This window comes from Hyperolius riggenbachi, chromosome 2 (assembly GCF_040937935.1).
Source record: "Hyperolius riggenbachi isolate aHypRig1 chromosome 2, aHypRig1.pri, whole genome shotgun sequence".
In the NCBI taxonomy this organism is placed as follows: domain Eukaryota; kingdom Metazoa; phylum Chordata; class Amphibia; order Anura; family Hyperoliidae; genus Hyperolius; species Hyperolius riggenbachi.
This window is the reverse complement of record NC_090647.1, coordinates 163,904,643-163,925,785: the sequence shown is the minus strand read 5'-3', so window position 1 is coordinate 163,925,785 and position 21,143 is coordinate 163,904,643. Positions and strand designations below refer to the sequence as shown.

At 41.6% G+C, this 21,143-nt stretch overlaps 1 protein-coding gene across 4 annotated transcripts in view; it reads right to left on the bottom strand.

Annotated features, from left to right (window-relative positions):
- The window catches only part of SUGT1 (SGT1 homolog, MIS12 kinetochore complex assembly cochaperone), a 175,180-nt gene that overhangs the window by 45,872 nt on the left and 108,165 nt on the right, over positions 1–21,143 (bottom strand). For all 4 annotated transcript variants that reach the window (XM_068267817.1, XM_068267819.1, XM_068267818.1 and 1 more), the window contains exon 11: positions 12,653–12,760. In XM_068267817.1, coding sequence (XP_068123918.1) covers positions 12,653–12,760 — 108 coding nt within the window. The remainder of the gene's footprint in view (positions 1–12,652; positions 12,761–21,143) is intronic.

The window sequence follows — 21,143 nt, the reverse complement described above, 5'->3', positions numbered from 1 at the left end:
CCGTAGAATTCATGGTTCCATCTATCACAACAAGCCTTCCAGGTCCTGAAGCAGCAAAACAACCCCAGACCATTACACTACCACCACCATATTTTACTGTTGGTATGATGTTCTTTTGCTGAAATGCTGTGTTACTTCTACGCCAGATGTAACGGGACACGCACCTTCCACAAAGTTCAACTTTTGTCTCGTCGGTCCACAAGGTATTTTCCCAAGTCTTGGCAATCATTGAGATGTTTTTTTAGCAAAATTGAGACGAGCCTTAAAGGAGAACTTCAGCCTAAACAAACATACTGTCATTAAGTTACATTAGCTATATTAATTAAAATAGATAGGTAATATAATCTCTTACCAACCCGGTTTTAAAAGAACAGGCAAATGTTTGTGATTTCATGGAGGCAGCCATCTTGTTCATGGGGGCAGCCATCTTTTTGGTTGAAAGGAGGTGACAGGGAGCATAAGACACAGTTCCAACTGTCCTGTGTCCTGATCACACTTCCCAGCTGCACACTCTAGGCTTCAAATCTCAAATTAAATTTTTATTTTTTTTTACAAAAAATTGCACCAAAACAGCAGACCGAGAACAGCACTATCAGCAATCCCATCATGCTTTGCACAGCATCAGGGGAAAAATGCCCGGGCAGTTTTCTTCTGTGCAGCTAAAAATGAGTTTTGGATAAGAAAAACAAAGTTCTGATGTTGTGAAACTGTTAAAAAAAAACACCAAGCCTTTTCAGTGCTGCTGAGTAGATTTTTAGTCTGGAGGTTCACTTTAAAGTTATTTTTGCTTAAAAGTGGTTTGCACCTTGGATGTCTGCCATGCAGGCCGTTTTTGCCCAGTCTCTTTCTTATGGTGGAGTCGTGAACACTGACCTTAATTGAGGCAAGTGAGGCCTGCAGTTCTTTAGATGTTGTCCTGGGGTCTTTTGTGGCCTCTCGGATGAGTTTTCTCTGCGCTCTTGGGGTAATTTTGGTCGGCCGGCCACTCCTGGGAAGGTTCATCACTGTTCCATGTTTTTGCCATTTGTGGATAATGGCTCTCACTGTGGTTCGCTGGAGTCCCAAAGCTTTAGAAATGGCTTTATAACCTTTACCAGACTGATAGATCTCAATTACTTTTGTTCTCATTTGTTCCTGAATTTCTTTGGATCTTGGCATGATGTCTAGCTTTTGAGGTGCTTTTGGTCTACTTCTCTGTGTCAGATAGCTCCTATTTAAGTGATTTCTTGATTGAAACAGGTGTGGCAGTAATCAGGCCTGGGGGTGACTACAGAAATTGAACTCAGGTGTGATAAACCACAGTTAAATTATTTTTTAACAAGGGGGGCAATCACTTTTTCACACAGGGCTATGTAGGTTTTGAGTTTTTTGTCTCACTAAATAATAAAAACCATCATTTAAAACTGCATTTTGTGTTCAATTATGTTATCTTTGACTAATAGTTAACGGTTTTTGATGAGCAGAAACATTTAAGTGTGACAAACATGCAAAAGAATAAGAAATCAGGAAGGGGGCAAATAGTTTTTCACAGCACTGTATATCAATTTTAAAATATGTAAAAATAATTTTCTGACTTTTTGGTTGAAATTCTGTCTCTCTCCATTACAATGAAACTATCATAAAAATCACAAACTGTTCAGTCCTTTGTAAGTGGGCAAACTTACAAATTTAGCAGGGGATCAAATAATTATTTCCCTCAGTGCAACACACAACAGCATACCATAAATACAATGTAAGCACAATGAATGAACACATACAGTACATTTATAAAGTTATTTCACTCAAGTAAGCACATTACATATTCATGTCATGTTGCCCAAAACAGATTTGATTATAATATGGGGACATTATAGGCTTGTGTCATGTCACGTAAAAAATAGGCTTCAGCTTCATTTGTGTGTAAACGAGAGAAAGGGTCCCTTTAAAGAAGATCTGCTTAAAACTTTGATTTCATGCAAGCATTTAGGGAAGAAAATGCTGTACAAATAGCAAGATGTAAATCAGCTCTCTCTGATCACGCCAGATGTTGCATATTATGGAAATTTGCTCAAAAATCACCGGTAAAAAGAGACAGCGGAATCTAGCAATGAAAGACGTGATGAGTGCTACCTGCTAAATTATTTGCTGTGCCAAGATATAAATAAATCAATAGGCGGCAACAAACTAGACACAAAAATTACCATAATAAATCACAGAAAACTAACCATTAACTTGTAAATAGAACATCACCCACACATGCCATTCACTTGTTTTATTGAACAGACAAACCGCACTGGGCTCTTAAAAATTAAGTTTTATTTCAGTATCGTATGAATGGAAATCAGGGGTGTTGCAAAGACGTCTCAGTACTCTTCATGACTAAAAAGAGGATGGTAAAATAGTGCCATGCATGGGGGAGTCGAATGCAGCCTGCAGAAAACTGCAGCTGACATTCTTCTGGCTGCACGCGATTCGGATGCAGTCTTAATTTCAGTAGGCTGCAATACCACATCCAAAATTGCATGCGGAAAACCTCTGCGATTTGCAGCTAGAGAAATAGGCCTGGGGTGGAGCAAAGTAATAAAAGAACCTGCATACTTTTTGCAAACCTGAAGCAATCTCAGATTTCACATGGCACTAGCAGATTGCATTATCACTTGGGATGCTCATGTCTATTAGAACTCTCAAGGAGAATCATGTGATCAGTAGATAGCTTTGCAAAGCTGATGTGCTATGATCTCTTTCTGCTTTAGCATATTACCATAACAAATAAATGAAGGCCTAAGCCAGGGAGCACTCTTGTCCTCGTTATTGCAGGTGTTGTTTCCGACCTTCTGCAACCGCTGTACAAACTCAGATAAATGCACTCCTTGCCTTCACTTGAAATCAGTGATCGCATGCTTCTCCAAGTTCTCAGATTTAGGCATCACTAATTAGTAAACAGCAAATGATGGTCCTGGAACAGACTACCCATGTGAAACATGCCTTGAGCAGAAAGTCTACTGTTTTCATTTGCAGGAAAGGAAGGACAAGCTCAATGAAGTCACCCAGAAAAACATAGCTGCTGTCATGTACTATACTGTACAATTACAGATAGGAAAATGTATTGTTCATGATAAGTCTTACAAGCTGAAAGTGTTTCACTAATGTCGGGACCCGCAGGTCTCTTGCACAACCTGCAGCCATCCTCCAATGACTGATCCACAAAAGAACAGCCATCACTTGTGAAAAGAAAACAAATCCTCAAACATGGAAATCAAAGCTGGCTGTCGATTAATTAGCAGGCAGCCGGTTAATTTACCAGCAACTAGAAATTTTGCTTTGCTAAATGTAATTCCCTCCATGGGTCATGTGAATACAAGATACCATAAGATACCTTGTGAAGTCCATGTTTCTTTCAACGCATCAAAGCTTTTTTGGTGACTCAAGGGGCTCTACGAGTATTAGGCAGGGGGTTTAAAGGAAATCTGACGTGTTAAAAAAAAAAATTAACTTACCTGGGGCTTCTTGGAGTCATCCTGTGCTCACGCCATCCTGAGCCCCTCCAGCCAGCATTGGTGACCCCCACAAAGCTGGCCAGCCACAGGCTTCCTCACTGTGCTCCCGATGCTGGAAGCATACTACGCAGTACGTGGAAATTTATACTGCGCCAAGCGCCTGCCAGCTACTAGTCCGTTTTGCGGGGGTCTCCACTGCTGGCAGGAGGGACTGCGTGGGAAAAAGGATGACACCAAAGGGCTTGCAAGAAGCCCCAGATAAGTTAAAACTTTTTTTTTTTTTTAATTCGCTTAAATAACCCTTTTAGATGTGTTGAGTTGAGGTGCTGGTTGTAATGCACGTAGTTGCTACTTCTTATAGTTTGGTACATATAAAGAGCTTTACTGATTTCAATACAGAATTACTTGGCTTTATTTAGACATCTAAACAACTCTGCCATGAAAAAATTATACTGAACTTTTCATTTTGATGACACTTTTAAATACCATGCTGTCTATAACAGTTTTACATGATGGGCATCCAGCTTGTCGGTTTACCGTGCTGCAAAACACTGTACAATGTACAGAACCTTAAAGAAGTGTTTCACAACATTATTGTATGCTGCAACTCTTTATGAAATACCTGATTTGCCAAGTATTGCTATTGTTATTAACTACTTGAGGACCTCAGCGTTAAACCCCCCAAGACCAGGCCATTTTTCCCTAAATTGGCCACTGCAGCTTCAAGGCCTCGCTGCAGGGCCGCACAACTCAGCACACAAGTGATTCCACCCCTCTTTTCTCCCCATCAACAGAGCTCTCTGTTGGTGGGGTCTGATTGCTCCCCCAATGTTTTTTTATTTATAAATATTTATGTTAATATTTTTTAAAATAAATGTACCTATTTTTTTTTTTCACTGAACTTCCTCCCTCCCCCCAGCCAGCCAATGACGGCGATTGGCTGTCATAGACTCCAGCATATGAGAGCAGATCGCTCTCCTGTGTCCCAGACATGTCACACTGCTGCCCCCAGTACAGCGCTGCTGTAGATCACAGCGCTGTACAATGTTTATAGACGGCGGTTTCGCCTGCTAACAGTCGCCGCTGCGAGACTGAAGGCGGAGCTCTGCCTTCCAAGAGGATATGCGCGCGTGATCTCCTGCTAGCCCCATTGAAATATATAAATCACACATAATAAAGTGGGATTTTCTCACCCCTAGGGTCCAAATTCAACATATGGTCTTGATATTCCCGCCCCAGTGTAAAAAGTGGGCCAGACTGATTTTATTCTTTCCAAGTAGGTGCAAAGGATGCTGGGGGATTGATGTCATAACTCCACCTCCAGGTCCATGTGATCTAATCCAGTCATCTTAAATAAAAATTATAGTGGACAGATATGTTAAGACAGGCTGCAGCAGTTCTCCTGTCTCTCCCCTTCTGCAAAAAGAGATATAATTTGATCCAGGCAGGCAAAGAGAAGAGGGAGGAAAGGGTAGGGGAGAGATCCAGGCTAGTAGGGAGGACACAATGCTGAGGGTGTACTTTTTACACGTTCATCTAGCTGTACACACTGCATAGTGTGCGTGTGTGCGTGTGTTGCCATTCAAGCCTCTTTTTGGCTGGAGGTGCTCAGTGTTCTCCCCAGGGCTGTTTAAGTGGGCGGGCCGCCCGGCTGTTTTGAAGCACCGCCCAGGTGCTGGATCGCTTGTCCTGTGCTCATATTTGTACCGGGAAAACGTACAAATTAACATCCTGGCCGTGGGACTTATCACCGATGTAGTTCCATTCCGCCCACTGGGTGGTGTGTTGTACAAGAGCCACCAATCCTGCCGCCCTATCTTTTGTATGCGCTGTTGGTGAGGGATCTCGGGAGTTGTAGACTCTTCTCTGTTCTCACTAATGCAGAGCTGAGTCTGGGAACTACATCTCCCGGCATACTCTGCGCTGTGAACTCTTTCTTCCCTAGGCGGCAGCTTCAAGTTTCTCTCTTCTCTCTCTCTCTGCACCTCCCCCCCCCCTCCTCCCGAGAAGTCCTGCATCTTCATAACAAACAACTATGGCTAGTTCTGGAGGAGGTGAGGAAGGGAGCACAGCAACAGAGTCTTGCAGCTACATTTACTAACTCAGAGCTGGAAACTTTGCCGTGCGGCTTCTTGCTGGACCCCGTTGCCCTGTCCAGCGAGGTGAGTGTCTGCATGTTGTATTACAGGAGAGTGATCAGTATAATCTGTAAACTGCAGCAGTTCAGTTTGCCTGTGCTGGGAACAGGCTGCAGGGAGGTAACAAAGTTGATTACTGCTGGTCATTATAGAAGCATATGTTGTGGGTGCTAGGTCACTTCTGCTGGTCATTATACAGGCATTTGTTAGTGATATGTGTGAGTACTGCTGGTCATTTCACATGCATGTGCTGGGGCTTAGACAGTTGTTGGAGGTAACTGTTGCTGTATTTATCTGATAGTCATAATGGCTGATTAGGTAATTGGGGGTGATTGTTGCAGCATTTGGCATTGCAAAATGGTATGCTAATAAATAGAATCATGCAGTTTCTGCATATTTATCATTCTATCCACCCATGTGATGTTATGGCCACACTCATTTTTCACCACACAAACTATTCCCTGCCCCCCCCCCCCCCCCCCTCCTTATGAAATCCAACCCCACCCGGCTACTTTTTCATACCACCCCGGCTGGGAAAAAATTCTGGGGAGAACACTGGTGCTCTTTAACTAAAAACAATTGTAATATGTGCTCTTACATATGATTTATCTTCTTTAAATCTTAAAAATTACTAAAATAAATATAATAAAATAGACTATAACAGGTTTATGCAACCCTAAGCCCCCTTTGGACATGTAATTTGGGGTCCGGCTATTGCTGGCTACCAAATTACAGTAATTTCTGGAGAAACTCCCCCAGCCCCACTATAGGCATTATTAACATTACGGTCTATGGCTGCACCTAACCTAAGTCAGGTGCTGAGCATATGCCGAGATTACCCGATTCACTAAAAAAAACACACAAAAAAAAACACTGCAACAAAACAAACGGAAAAAAACCCTGATGCTGAAGCGGACTGATTTTTGGCCTTTTGCACTGTGGAGAAATCACAGAGGTTTCATTGGTGAGGAGTGTATAAACTGAGCACATTGGCTAAAGAGGTCTAGTAGACTTCCAAACCAATAGCCAAAGCTACTTGCTTAAAATAGATGTAGCGAAACACTAAACCACATATTCCTATTCTGCATTATCTAGATTATTCTTACCGAGTAGTTTACTTTTATTGCAGATCATCACTTTTAGCATGAAAACGTTAAGAAGCCTGGTGTAAGCTCCTGAGATATCCAAGATACATCCTGAAAGGGCTGTAGGACTGATTTATAAAAAAGGAGGCCAGGGGAACTGAACATCTTACCCACAGCAACCAATTAGGTTTTCCCAATGCAGGCTACAGAAGGAATACAACTGGGTGCATGGAAACCAGCTTTCCCTCCACTCCAATCTTACTAAATGAGCTCCAAAGGTCCTCTGGTATCCACAGGCAGCACATCATGACAGCTTTCACTTGTATCAATAAAAAGCAAAGCCCTTTTGGTTTTCAGTGATCAGAAATAAAAATAATATGCAGACTGGGTTAACAACTCCTTACTACAGAGCAAAGGAAATCGCTGATAATATGCTTAACTGCTGTAACATGCCTTGCTGACACCAAGGGGGAGAAGACGCGAGGAAATGAAGTGACAGAGAAAGTCTCATACAGTTTGATGGTGAAGTCCCAGAGAAGCACATGACTTGTTCTTTGACTGTGGCTGGTGTGAAGGAAGAGCTGCTAGCTCTCTGTACACAGGCTGTCGGCTGTCACACAAGGGCACAGAAGCTAATTGGTATTCTTCCTCTTTGTTTAAGCTATCAATCTAAGAAACTGTTTCATTTGCATACATTCATATTTTCAGACGCGGGTTATATGAGAAATGCCCCACCTAAACCTCACGTTGCATGCAGGCCACCACATATTCTGACTAATTAGAAACTACTGTGCCCTAAACTAATTAGTTATGCTACCAAGCCTGTGCTTCTGTCAAACAGTGCAAGCAATTAAGGCTTGTGTTCCCTGAACATCAGAGCTTTATTTACTGCCATCCATAAGAATAGAATTTCTCACACAGACAATTTCTTTCATCGGCTAGATTTTCAATAACATTCTGTTTCTATCTACGTTATGCCGAGAATGCTAATGCCTTGAGGGCACAAGATCTGTCTTCTACAGAATATTTTTCATAAAACCAACCTTCGTTGAATACAAAATTCCATCTATTTTCTATTTTATTCTGTCGTTTCCTAAGAACTGTGTTTTTTAAACCAGAGCAGTTTTGGCTTCCTCAAGCAGATTTAAATGAGCGGTTCCTAGGGGAGGATGCCTTAGCCTATATTTCCATGTCAATCTAAAAAAAATGGGGGGAAAAATATTTATATCCATAATACTAAAAAGAAAACCTGTGCATATGGTAACAGGTTTTTTTTTTAAATGAAATATTTACCCTACATCAAGGATCATTTTGCCTCTGCAGAAATGATTACTAGATGTTATAAAGGGAAGATAGTAAGAACAAAGAAGTTAAATTTGACTCTGCTTCATTGTTTGCCTTTTCTTGTAAAAAGTCACCATCTCCCAACTGCAGGTCTGTTTCAAAGCTTCCATAGAAGAAATGAAACTGGAGAGAAAAGTCAAGCAAGTCTACCATTTGACATAACAGCTACTTTAAAAAGTGCAAGCTTACCAAAACAATTCCCTACATGTATATTCTATACCATGTGATACTATACACCATGCAAAAATGATTATTCTCGGCTCAAATCACAGATAAGTACCATATTCTTCTTTATTTTATCACACACAGTATGTACCCATTTTAGAATACTGTATATCTTATAATTCACTTAACAAAAACTTTTCTAAAATGAAATTTTCTTTTGTTTAGTGAAAATTCACATCGGTCCTATGAGAACATATGGTGACCACTATCAGACTGCGTTTCGTGAAATACCCATGTGCAGCTGTCCATTCGTACTTTTAGCTGCTGCTGCCGCCGTGTATGCAAGTCCCTGCTCGGAAATAAACACCAGTATACAGCTCCCATAGCCCAGGAAGAAGCATGAGGCTACAATTGGTTTGGAATAGACCAATAGGAAACAACCAGGATTCTTATTGGTTAGTGGATAAATTAAAAATCTCCCTGATGCTCAGAGAGGATAATTTTGCAAACCAATGGGAGCTTGATGCTTCTGATGAGGCTCTGAGAACTGTATACCAGAATTTCAAGCGCTCAAGGACCGAGGGATGGTGAGAGCGATGATGGAAGACCCTGGATGAAAAGAGGATTTCATTGTAACAAACTGATGCATTTAAACGGAAATGGGTCAGTTTTTACAGACTCAGCTTTTCATCTGGTACAGTGTGAACCGGCCCTCAATTGGTATTCATTTCATCAACAACATACAATAGCCACTTTGAGGAAAGGGGGGGACATTGGACTAGGATCATTTATCTGTATGGCGAAAGGTGGGGGAAATCAGACCAGGATTCTTTACATGGATGACGTGCGTTCGTCCAAAAGAGGAACACGGCCCTGCCCCTTACAATGCACCTGTATTTCTGAGTCATATGTGTGTGATCTCTGATATGTTGGCCCTTAGTGGAAACAAGCCCTTACTAGGAGCTTCAAAAGGACTGAACACACATGATGTGCAGCAGGTGGCTTTGACTGCCACATCCTCACTTTCTAATAAAACGCATTATCTGCCCCTACACAACCACAAACCTCTCCTCACAGCATGCTTTATCCCCTCTAGCCTACACCCCCACGATATAATATCTTTTTGACAACGGGAAACATGCTTTTGTCCTACGGTCACCCCCTGACAGCCTCCCATCCAATCCCAATGCGTCTTTTATCCAACATTCTTCTACCCACATTGGCCTCGATTCATAAAAGGCTTTGCGGTAAAAGAAAACTGGGAGGGAGAATACCGCATTTGGTATTTTAGACTTCTGTGTGCTAATTCATAAACATTTTCACAGGTACCGTAGAAATGCAGGGAATTACCGAACTGAACTGTCGGAGTTGTTACATTAACGAGCAGGTGGTTGATTTGTTACATTTGGCTGTTCTCCGTGCAGAGACCGCATTACCATAAAAGAGGCATCCCCAACTTCCCTTTAGATGTGCATGTTTAGTTTTACTGCCTCTCCTTGCCCTGAATCTGCTCTGTATCTTTCTATTAGTCTTTCCAAACACTCTATTTAATTGCCTCAGCTTAGAAGAACTTTAAAGAGGATCTGTAACATCAAAAGATCCCCTGGGGGGTACTCACCTCGGGTGGGGGAAGCCTCCGGATCCTAATGAGGCTTCCCACGCCGTCCTCTGTACCACGGGGGTCTCGCTGCAGCCCTCCGTACAAGATGACGTCATTTACCTTCCCGGCTCCTGCGCAGGCGCTCTGACGGCTGTCGGCTCCGAACTACACGGAAATACCCGATCGCCGTCGGGTCTGCTCTACTGCGCAGGCGCAGGTTTCCGGCGCCTGCGCAGTAGAGCGGGCCCGACTGAGATCGGGTATTTCCGTGTAGTTCGGAGCGGAAAGCAGCCACAGCGCCCCCGCTGGAGCCAGCAAAGGTAAATATTGATTTTACAGTCGGGTCTGTCGCCGGCTGTTTGGAGGGCTGCAGCAAGACCCCCGTGGGACAGAGGACGGCGTGGGAAGCCTCATTAGGATCCGGAGGCTTCTCCCACCCGAGGTGAGTACCCCCCAGGGGATGTTTTTGAGGTTACAGAGTCACTTTAAGAAACTTTGCACATGCCAGGCTTGATGTTCATTTCCAGCAAATATACATCTGAAAAACAGGTACCCAAGAGGTGAAAAACACAGCCTAGGGTATTCAGGAAAGCCTTGTTTGTTCCGATCACTCTGCTGCTGCTGGTGTCTCACTGCTTCTGCTGAGTCTCCACTCATCCCTGCACTTATCGCAGTCTTATCACCACTTCATAGCAGTCGGTAATCTGTGTCATTACCGCCTGCTCTAATCTTTATGAATTGACATTTAGTGACGTGTTGAAATAATCACCACACAAGACGGTAATTTACCTCACTGTTCGGGAATTTCAGCTTTTCATGCGGTAACAGCCTTTATGAATTGACATTTTGCTGAGTGCTCGGTAAAGTCAGCGGTTTTCAGCATTACCACATGCGGGAATGCTTTATGAATCGAGGCCTTCTCTCCCAAGAAAGATGCTACTTTTCTAAACCACATGATCACAAATCTGTGTTCTCTCTCAGCTTGTTCTCTCTTCCATTCCCACATCATATATGTTGTAACCATCCCCATTATTTGCTTTCTTTTCCCCATAACCTTATATCCAACTCTACCATCTTCATTCCTCTAGCTTTCTACCAAGTCCCAACTTCACTGCTGCCTCCAACCTGTTCATTTCATCTACTCAGCCTCACTATCTAACCCCTACTGTGTTTAATTGACACAAAAATGTAAGTTCCAGGTGATGAATAGGTGTACACACAATTTGAACACTTCAGGACGATTTTCACATATCAGCGCTGTTCCCATTCATTCGCCAATAACTTATTACTTCTTATCACACCTAAATGATCTATATATTGTTTTTTCAGGACAAATTAGGTTTTTAGTGTGTGATCATTTTATTTAGTAAATTACCTTAATTTCTATGCATTTTAAAGGGAAAATAAGGAAAAAAAAATAGGATAACCAAGATGGATTTGCTTATCCATCCTGGTTATTACAACATTTAGATTATGATCCTAGTACAATGTATGGTGAACATATTGTATTTGCTTTCACATTGTACACTATCGATGATTACAAGACCTTATTTGCAAAATAATAGTAATATACCCTCATGGCATACATATTTAAAAATCCAAGTTTCTAAGGTAACAATACAGGTTTTTTTCTTTTATCTTATGTCACTTTTTTTCTTTTCACAAGTCTTATTTTGGTTCAGAATATGCAGACATGTAATTGCCTTGGATTCAGTTTGTGACTAAAACGAATACACAAGACATGGGCCTCAAACTCTCTAAACTCTATTCTAATACTTATTACAGTTAAAATGTTACCACATGTCTCTTGTAGTTTTGCTAAACGTTCCCAAGTTTGATTATAATTTTGAAAATTACTTTTTTTATGTTGGATGGAGTTTGTTCCTACCCACTTTTTATGTGATGTGGGTCCAAGCTTAAAGACACACCAACATGTAGTCTACAACCTGTCACAGTTAAAATTATACCACATGTGCCTCATTTAGTAACAATCTGGTGGTGCGCTCTCCACAACTACACTAGATGTACCGTATATATACACATCCAGTTTGCATTAAGTGGTTAAACAAACATCATGAAAACTTTGCAGACACTTTCACCTTTACTAACCGTAAATGCAAGCAGCACATTCAAAGTGACAACACACACACACGCACCACTTCCTTAAATGCCAGCAATCAAACGTCATTCTCCCAGTGCCTGTGTGGATGACCAGGTAACCTCAAACATACACTACAATCAAAAAACGGAAACAATTGCCAGACACACTGCTCTGTAATCTGTGGTTAAAACAAATATCTAAGTACAGATTTCTCTAGGTTTACTGCAATATTGTATAAAGATATGCCTCACCAAATATAGAAAAGCAAACCCTGCCTAAAAAGTGGCGATTCAACCTTTTCTGTAAACCATTTCACAGCAGGTATAACAAATAAGGCAATCCCGATAGGTACAGCATCTTACATGCGAAGGCCAGAACAACAAGAAAATCACAGTATTACAATTACCAGAGTACAAATTGACCAATTTCACACAGCTGTAAAGTGCAGAAAGATTGGCCCAAATGGGGCTGTAGGTGATGCAGACAAGCCATCATGCAAGCTGAGCAGACTTGTTCTGTGCAAACTATCCAAAACCAGCGAGTTCCCTTTCAAAATGTCAATTTAAAAGTCACTGGAAGAACTTCAAACCAGAAGCTTTACCAGGTAAGCTATTCCTGGCCATTCGCTGGTTATCCTTCTCTTCTGACATTTAGAGGAGCCAAAAACAAGAAAAATACTCAACTGCAAAACCCACTACCAACAGAAAACATTTCAATATACATAAAAAAAAAAATCAACTCACCTTAGTCGAAAGTACTTTAAATGTGCTTTGATCCGGCACAATTGAGTGAAATAAGCACAGGGCTAGACTGTAGTTTTCTCCAGATGGAAGATTCACATTTACATTTAGCTATAAAAGAAGAACATAAAGTAAAAAAAAGACAAAAAAGGCTGATACATCTTGCTATAGTATCATCACAGCAAACAAAATAATACATCCGATTTCTTTGGAAATCATTCATCCATTTTGCTGGCAAATGGCTTTTCAAAGAAACCAGTCTTAATTAGGCTTCTGGGTCATTGGTAAATACATGCAATAGAGTAACAGTGTGTAGCACAGGCATTCACTGACAGTTGCTGTGAGCAGGTGCTTCTTTTCACATTTCATAAAGGAGTCTGCAGGACTGACATGAAATTGTGCAATCCCACAAATAATTCAAGTACAAGCATCAGAAAGAACTCCCTTGGGAAACAAATAATATGCACCTGTCAAATTACTACAAGGCTGGGCACAGCTTATAACACATTCTAACCTTCTTCATAAGCCATTTACTAGGAGGAAAAACAGGAGGAAAAGTATCTAATAATTTTTAAGACAATAGATGGCTTAATTGCACTTAGTTTAGCTTTTCTGTTTGTTCTGCAACCATTTATTGCGTGGGAGGAATGTAAAGCACTGAAATTAATAACTTGGGTATGAGAAGCGAGAGAATTGGGCTCATTTGAATACATTCATGCAAGTGTTTAACCTATGTTGCCCTTGTTGCTTACAGTATCCAGGAAAACTCGGCTGGATGAGAAAACCTGGTCTTGAACCATTTGAGGGACTATATAAACAGTCTACATTCCACTAAAGTTTTACCCTACATTGACTGTAGCTTAATAAAAGGCAGCCATCACACACATTCATGTCTTGTTCCAGGTTCACTTGCTATCGACTACACTGCAGTCAGTGGAATAGGCTTCTCAGTCAGTATGGGAGCTGAAGCACACTGGCAAAATTTTCCTTAAAGCGGTATTGTCACCATAAAAATCAAATTTCAACAGCAACTGGTCTGAGTATATTAAGTGATAAAGATGCTAATCCTGCATTCAAAACTTTTTCTGCTGTTCTGGTTTGTAGTTATCACATACTTTAGGAGCACTGGCCCTAGTGCCAAATAGTGCCAAAGAGTTGAATGCTGGGAGTTTTTTATCTATAATATATTACTCTTCCATTTATTTCCCTGCCTAGCTGCTTATCACAAACACCCTCTGATTACTTGTGTTTACAAGCAAGGTTGAGGTGACTCTGTGATTGGATGTGTAAATAAAAAAAAGAAAAAAAAAAAAAAAAAAGACTGCAGTTGTTAGTATACACCTCAGTGGGAGTGTCTGAAGACTCTGGGAGGAGGGCAGCTAATGAATACACAATGATCAAGAGAAGGGAGGGGGGAAACAAGAGTCAGGGAGGATATGATGTCAGCATTAGCTTGGCAAGATGGCCACTGCCTAGAAAAGGATTTTCTGCTTTTCCTTTGAAAAATTCACAGGAATCATTACGTGGATAGCACAATACATCTGTTATGTAAGTAGAAGTTGTATTTATCTACTTATATATGTGTTTTTTATTTCTAGGTTAGCATGGGTGTCGCTTGTTCTTTAACCCCTTTTCATGCCTAAAAGAACAAATCAAACAGCCATTTTAGGACCAGTTCACAGGGGCATCTCAATCAAATGCTTTTCTGCAAGCGTGCAGAAAAGTAATTGACAGCTTCCGGCAGCAATCAGCGGTTTTCACCACCACAGGTGAACACAGAGACGCGGTGGTAATCCCCAAGTTAGCGCAAATGACTGGAAAAAGTAGGGATAAAGCACAGTGTTTGCACAAATGATGGTAAACTGAAGAAAACAATGGTATCGGTGCTGCCAATTCACTTGAATGGGCAGCGCCTAAAGGATGCGCACCACAGCCGGCGGCAAAGGACATGCAAGTATCCATATGAACCAGCCCTTGCACTATTTAGATTTAATTTCTCGTGAAATTTCAATTGCCGTGTGATTTAGTGCAGTAGACCCCTTTTCCACTAAGAAACGCATTGCAATAACGCTGCAATGTGATTTGAGTTTCTTTGTATACTCCACATATAGCATGAATGGGAGCATTTGCCACAGACTCCAACACTTTGGCTGTACATTGATTATGGATCGCAAGATGCTATCAGAATCAGATTGCAAAATGCTAATGGTGGAAAAGGGCCCTTAACCCAGACATTGCACCGCTTTTATGTGGCGATAGAGGGCTTTTTCTGGTGATGGTCGTAACTGCAGTTATTTAGATTTATGATTCAATGGAAAACGCCATTGAAAAAAAAAGTTACTTATTTTTCTTTACAACTCAACTGACAGCATATAATCCCTAGAAACAAATTCAAACCTTTTCCTGTTTCTCCTGATTTTGGGAAACCAAACCAGAGAGATTTGCATAATATGAGTTAAACATTTTTATTTATTTATACACACACTCCTATATATATATATTAACTGGAGATAGACATGCACATATTTTCTGAGAATAATGCATTTTGGAGTCTACTAATGTAAATAAAGCATATAAAACACCCACATGCATGTACATATACAGTGGCTTGCAAAAGTATTTGGCCCCCTTGAAGTTTTCCACATTTTGTCATATTACTGCCACAAACATGAATCAATTTTATTGGAATTCCACATGAAAGACCAATACAAAGTGGTGTACACGTGAGACGTGGAATGAAAATCATACATCATTCCAAACATTTTTTTACAAATCAATAACTGCAAAGTGGGGTGTGCATAATTATTCAGCCCCCTGAGTCAATACTTTGTAGAACCACCCTTTGCTGCAATTACAGCTGCCAGTCTTTTAGGCTGCTTTCACGATGAGATGTTACAGGCGCACGTTAGTGCAGCCTGTAACGCTCCCCACGCACAGCAATGTAACTGCAATGGGCTGTTCACAGTGCCCACGTTGCGTTACATTGTAACGCTGCACGTCAATCTAAAGTGCAGCATGCTATGGCGTTAGAGCGGCTTTGCCGCGTTAGCCTGCTTGCATAGGCGCAGTGATTAGCCACATGGATAATTAATATTCACTGCACTGTGCTGACGTCACTGGCGGGACCACGTGATGCGGCGTGTTCCGCTCACGTGGTCTCCACCAGCGCATGCGTACTATAGTACGCTATTTTTATTTTATTTTTACATTTTGAATTTGACATTTGAAGCCTAGTGTGTGCAGCTGGGAGGGGTTATCAGGACACAGGACAGTTGGAACTGTGTCTCATGCTCCCTGTCACCTCCTTTTAACCAAAAAGATGGCTGCCCTCATGACAAAGATGGCAGCCCCCATGAATCACAAACATTTGCCTGTTCTTTTAAAACAGGGTGGGTAAAAGATTATATTACCTATCTATTCTAATTAACATAACTGATGTAACTTAATGACAGTATGTTTGTTTAGGCTGAAGTTCCCCTTTAATGTAGCACCTAACGCAACGTCTTAGTGTGAAAGAAGCCTTAGGGTATGGCTCTACCAGCTTTGTACATCTAGAGACTGAAATCCTTACCCATTCTTCATTGCAAAACAGCTCCAGCTCAGTCAGATTAGATGGACAGCGTTTGTGAACAGCAGTTTTCAGATCTTGCCACAGATTCTTGATTGGATTTAGATCTGGACTTTGGCTGGGCCATTCTAACACATGGATATGTTTTGTTTTAAACCATTCCATTGTTGCCCTGGCTTTATGCTTACGGTCGTTGTCCTGCTGGAAAGTGAACCTCCGCCCCAGTCTCAAGTCTTTTGCAGACTCCAAGAGGTTTTCTTTCAAGATTGCCCTGTATTTGGCTCCATCCATCTTCCCATCAACTCTGACCAGCTTCCCTGTCCCTGCTGAAGAGAAGCGCCCCCCGTAGCATGATGCTGCCACCACCATATTTGACAGTGGGGATGGTGTGTTCAGAGTGATGTGCAGTGTTACTTTTCCACCACACATAGCGTTTTGCATTTTGGCCCAAAAGTTCCATTTTGGTCTCATCCGACCAGAGCACCTTCTTCCACATGTTTGCTGTGTCCCACACATGGCTTGTGGCAAACTGCAAACGGTACTTCCTATGCTTTTCTGTTAACCTTCCTGGCAGTAAGCCCGAGCTGAGCTCGGGCTATGCCGCCGGAAGGCACCGCTCAGGCCCCGCTGGGCCGATTTGCATAATTTTTTTTTTGCTGCACGCAGCTAGCACTTTGCTAGGTGCATGCAGTGCCCGATCGCCGCCGCTACCCGCCGATCCGCCGCGCCGCAGCCGCTCCCCCCCCCCCAGACCCCGTGCGCTGCCTGGCCAACCAGTGCCAGGCAGCTCTATGGGGTGGATAGGAATCCCCTTTGACGTCACGACGTCGATGACGTCATCCCGCCCCGTCGCCATGGCGACGGGGGAAGCCCTCCAGGAGATCCCGTTCTTTGAACGGGATCTCCTGATCGCCGATCGCCGGAGGCTATCATGTAGCGAGACTTTGTCTTGCTACATGAAAAAAAAAAAAAATTTAAAAAAAAAAGATTTGCTGCCCCCTGGCGATTTTTTAGCAAACCGCCAGGAGGGTTAACAATGGCTTTCTTCTTGCCACTCTTCCATAAAGGCCAACTTTGTGCAGTGCACGACTAATAGTTCTCCTATGGACAGATTCCCCCACCTGAGCTGTAGATCTCTGCAGCTCGTCCAGAGTCACCATGGGCCTCTTGATTGCATTTCTGATCAGCACTCTCCTTGTTTGGCCTGTGAGTTTAGGTGAACGGCCTTGTCTTGGTAGGTTTACAGTTGTGCCATACTCCTTCCATTTCTGAATGTACGCTTGAACAGTGCACCGTGGGATGTTCAAGGCTTTGGAAATCTTTTTGTAGCCTAAGCCTGCTTTACATTTCTCAATAACTTTATCCTTGACCTGTCTGGTGTGTTCTTTGGACTTCATGGTGTTGTTCATCCGAATATTCTCTTAGACAACCTCTGAGGCCATTACAGAGCAGCTGTATTTGTACTGACATTAGATTACACACAGGTGCACTCTATTTAGTCATTAGCACTCATCAGGCAATGTCTATGGGCAACTTACTGCACTCAAACCAAAATGGGCTGAATAATTACGCACACCCCACTTTGCAGTTATTTATTTGTAAACAATGTTTGGAATCATGTATGATTTTCATTCCACTTCTCACGTGTACACCACTTTGTATTGGTGTTTCACTTGAAATTCCAATAAAATTGACTCATGTTTGTGGCAGTAATGTGACAAAATGTGGAAAACATCAAGGGGGCCGAATACTTTTGCAAGCCACTGTAAATGGTTATTTTCTCATATTTTTCAACTTAAAATGTTATAGCACAAGCATGTTTTTACTTTATTTCCCTTTTATAGTTTCAACTAGACATTTAGGCCCGTTTCAACAGGCGCTAGAACGACCTCCAGCGCACCCACAAATGCCCGCGTGTTTGCCCATGTTCACAATAAATCTGCTGCTGGACTGCTTGCCTAAGGAGAGGGCATAATGTCTTATGGGAAAGCCTGGGCCCATTCTCCAGTCTGTCTCCACTGTGTCTTGGTTTGCCGTTTGTGTTTCCACAATGCATAAAGCCAACCATCCCATATAATGGCATCCACTCCAAAGTGCAATTATTCAGGATACCCACTTTTACCCACATTAGCTATGTGGAATTCTCCTCCCAGAGCATTCTGGGAGCCGGCCGCCCCCATACCCAGTGCTTTATGTATGCTAATGAGGCAGTCGAAATGCAGGGGGCAGCTGAAAAGTAAACAGAACTCAAACAATCCTGATAACTGAAGACTGTTGAAAAGGTCAAAAACTATTTATGTTGGGAACTGAATGAACCATAATTGAAGTCACACCAACATGGTCACAGTGCAGACGTCTGAGATCAAGTTTAACAATAAAGTGAAAAAATATGAGACACTAGGAAAGTTCTAAAAATCACTGCTACAAATCAGAACTTTGCCTTCTTAAAGCAAACCAGAAGTGAAAATAAAAGAGACAGAAGCATGATGGAAAGCACACCTGGCCAGGCTTTCGGGACATATTGCAGGGGACAGGAGCCACCCGGGGAGACAGCGAGGGACTGAGTGACCTCAAGTGGGCTTTAAGGAAGCACCACATAAGCATAGAACATGAGATGACTTTCATCTCAGGTTCACTTTACGTTGCCAAAATACTGAAGTCTATACAAAATAACTGGAAAACAGACAACACCATATAAAAAAAAAAAAAAAAAATTATAACACATGCACCATGTTGGCCATTCACGGATATCAGATTAATGAGTTTCCAGAACTGTGGTGTCCAGGGCAAATAAAAACTAACAAACAAATACTCTGATTCCTCTCTGCAATAACAGGGATACTCCTGTACGATGTAACATGCAGCAAACATTTTTTTAAATCTCATGAGAGAGCTAAATGTAAGACAGTGATGGCAAGTGAGTGAAGTGGAGCTAGCAAGCAGTGATGTCTAAGCAGGCATGCTTACTGATGCATAGAAATAAGACATCATCTTCGGTCTAAGCACAACATACGCTTCCATACAAATGTATGTTTCACAAAGGTGGAGGTCACCGTTTAAAACATGTAGATATATTCATTTCACCATCTTTCTAGGAAAACAGATAAGACCAAAAGCACTTAAAGGGGTTATTTCGCGAAAAAAGTAGGCAGTTAAAAAATGTGACAGATGACAGGTTTTGGCTCAGTCCATCTTTTTAAGGGGGATTCTCAGGGCTTTCTTTGTTTTCAACAGCATTTCCTGAACAACAGTTGCAAAATTTAACTGACATAATAGTGTGCAAGTGATTAGGGAGGCCGGCTGGTATCTTGCTATTTTGGCAGTTAAACTGCTGTTCAGGAAATGCTGTTGAAAACAAAGAAAGCCCTGAGAACCCCCCTTAAAAAGATGGACTGGCCCAAAACCTGTCATCTGTCACATTTTCTAACTGCCTACTTTTTTCGCGAAAGATCCCCTTTAAAGAAATCATTAGTGCATTCTTTCTAATGCATTTCTTTAACTGTCATTTCATTTTACCGAGGCATCCATTAGATTCCGTCTAAATATTACCAGCTAATGTAATCTTTACAGTAAGCTGAAGCAACCCCAGACACCTTGTGGTTAAGTGGACCAATTTCTCACAAGCACTCTCTACCCAGGCTGCCTGACCTAAACTATATCCTTATTTAGCATAAACATTGGATGCCAACTACAAATGCAAGTATTTCATGATCTTTTAAGAAGTGACTATATTTAAATATTGGGAAAACAGTCACAGAGTATATTCCTATTAATATAGTCTATGCTTCAAATTACAAACACAGCAGGAAGCCTCAGACTACCTAAGGTGGCTGCTTGCACTTCGTACATCAATTAGAAGTACAGAAACTAAATAACTGAAGTGATTGAGATGATGTGTTACTGGCATGTATTCATGTATGTACTGGAATGATACCGCTTGCAAAGTAACCAGAACTCAGGCTCCGTGGATTTAATTCACTAAACTTTTCATACATTATCTTAACTTATCAATTTTCAACCCTATCTATATAAAACCTATAAAGCACTTTATCAAAATCGAGGCCTAGTACACCTGCTAGAAGAAACTCGCCTGAAAATCTAGTGTGTGTATAGCCGTGCCACAATGTCACTTCAAGTTTCGCCTTCCTGTGACGTAAACATTCTGGTATTTTTGCAAATAACAGAAAGCTTCCCGTTTTACATAAGAAGGACACTATGAAGAAGGCAATTATTTAGTATTTGTATAGCCCTAACATCTTCTGCAGCGCTGTACAGAGTACATGGTCTTGTCTTTAACTGTCCATTGAATCCCTTCCCCTCTTGAAAAGTTTACACAGTGATGCAAGCCTGTTGCCTCGGTGCTCGGTGACGTTTGCTATAGGACGGAAGGTAAGCTGCAGCAGTGGAGAGGGAAAATGAACAGAGCTTGGTAAAAAAAAAGGGGGGGGGGGCACTTTGCATCACAGAGAAACAGTAAAGATGGAAACAAGCTGAAATATTTTCTTTATTCCATACCACATTTCTTCTAAATCTGACAGTGAACACTAAAAATAACAGGATAGGTAAAGTAAATAAGTAATTTCTTATTTGATGATTTTCTTCCAGTTAATATGGAGTTCCATCCACTTTTAAAAGGCAAGAATGACTCCCCGGCATTTCAGAAGAATTTAGCATGAAAAGGGGACATAGCTATATTGATTGCCCAATAATTGTGAGATACGGAAAGGTCCCAGTGACTTTTAGAACAGAGAACGGTTAGAATTCCTTAACCTGGAGACATTTGAACAGGAGTAGGATTGCTTTATGGAGTACAGTTATTAGAACATTTGTTCATAAGTATTTACAAAGTAAAATCTGGACTTTATATCAGCTTAGGCCTCATTTCCATTTTGGCACTGCGGGCAACGCAAGTGGCTGTAGCGAAAC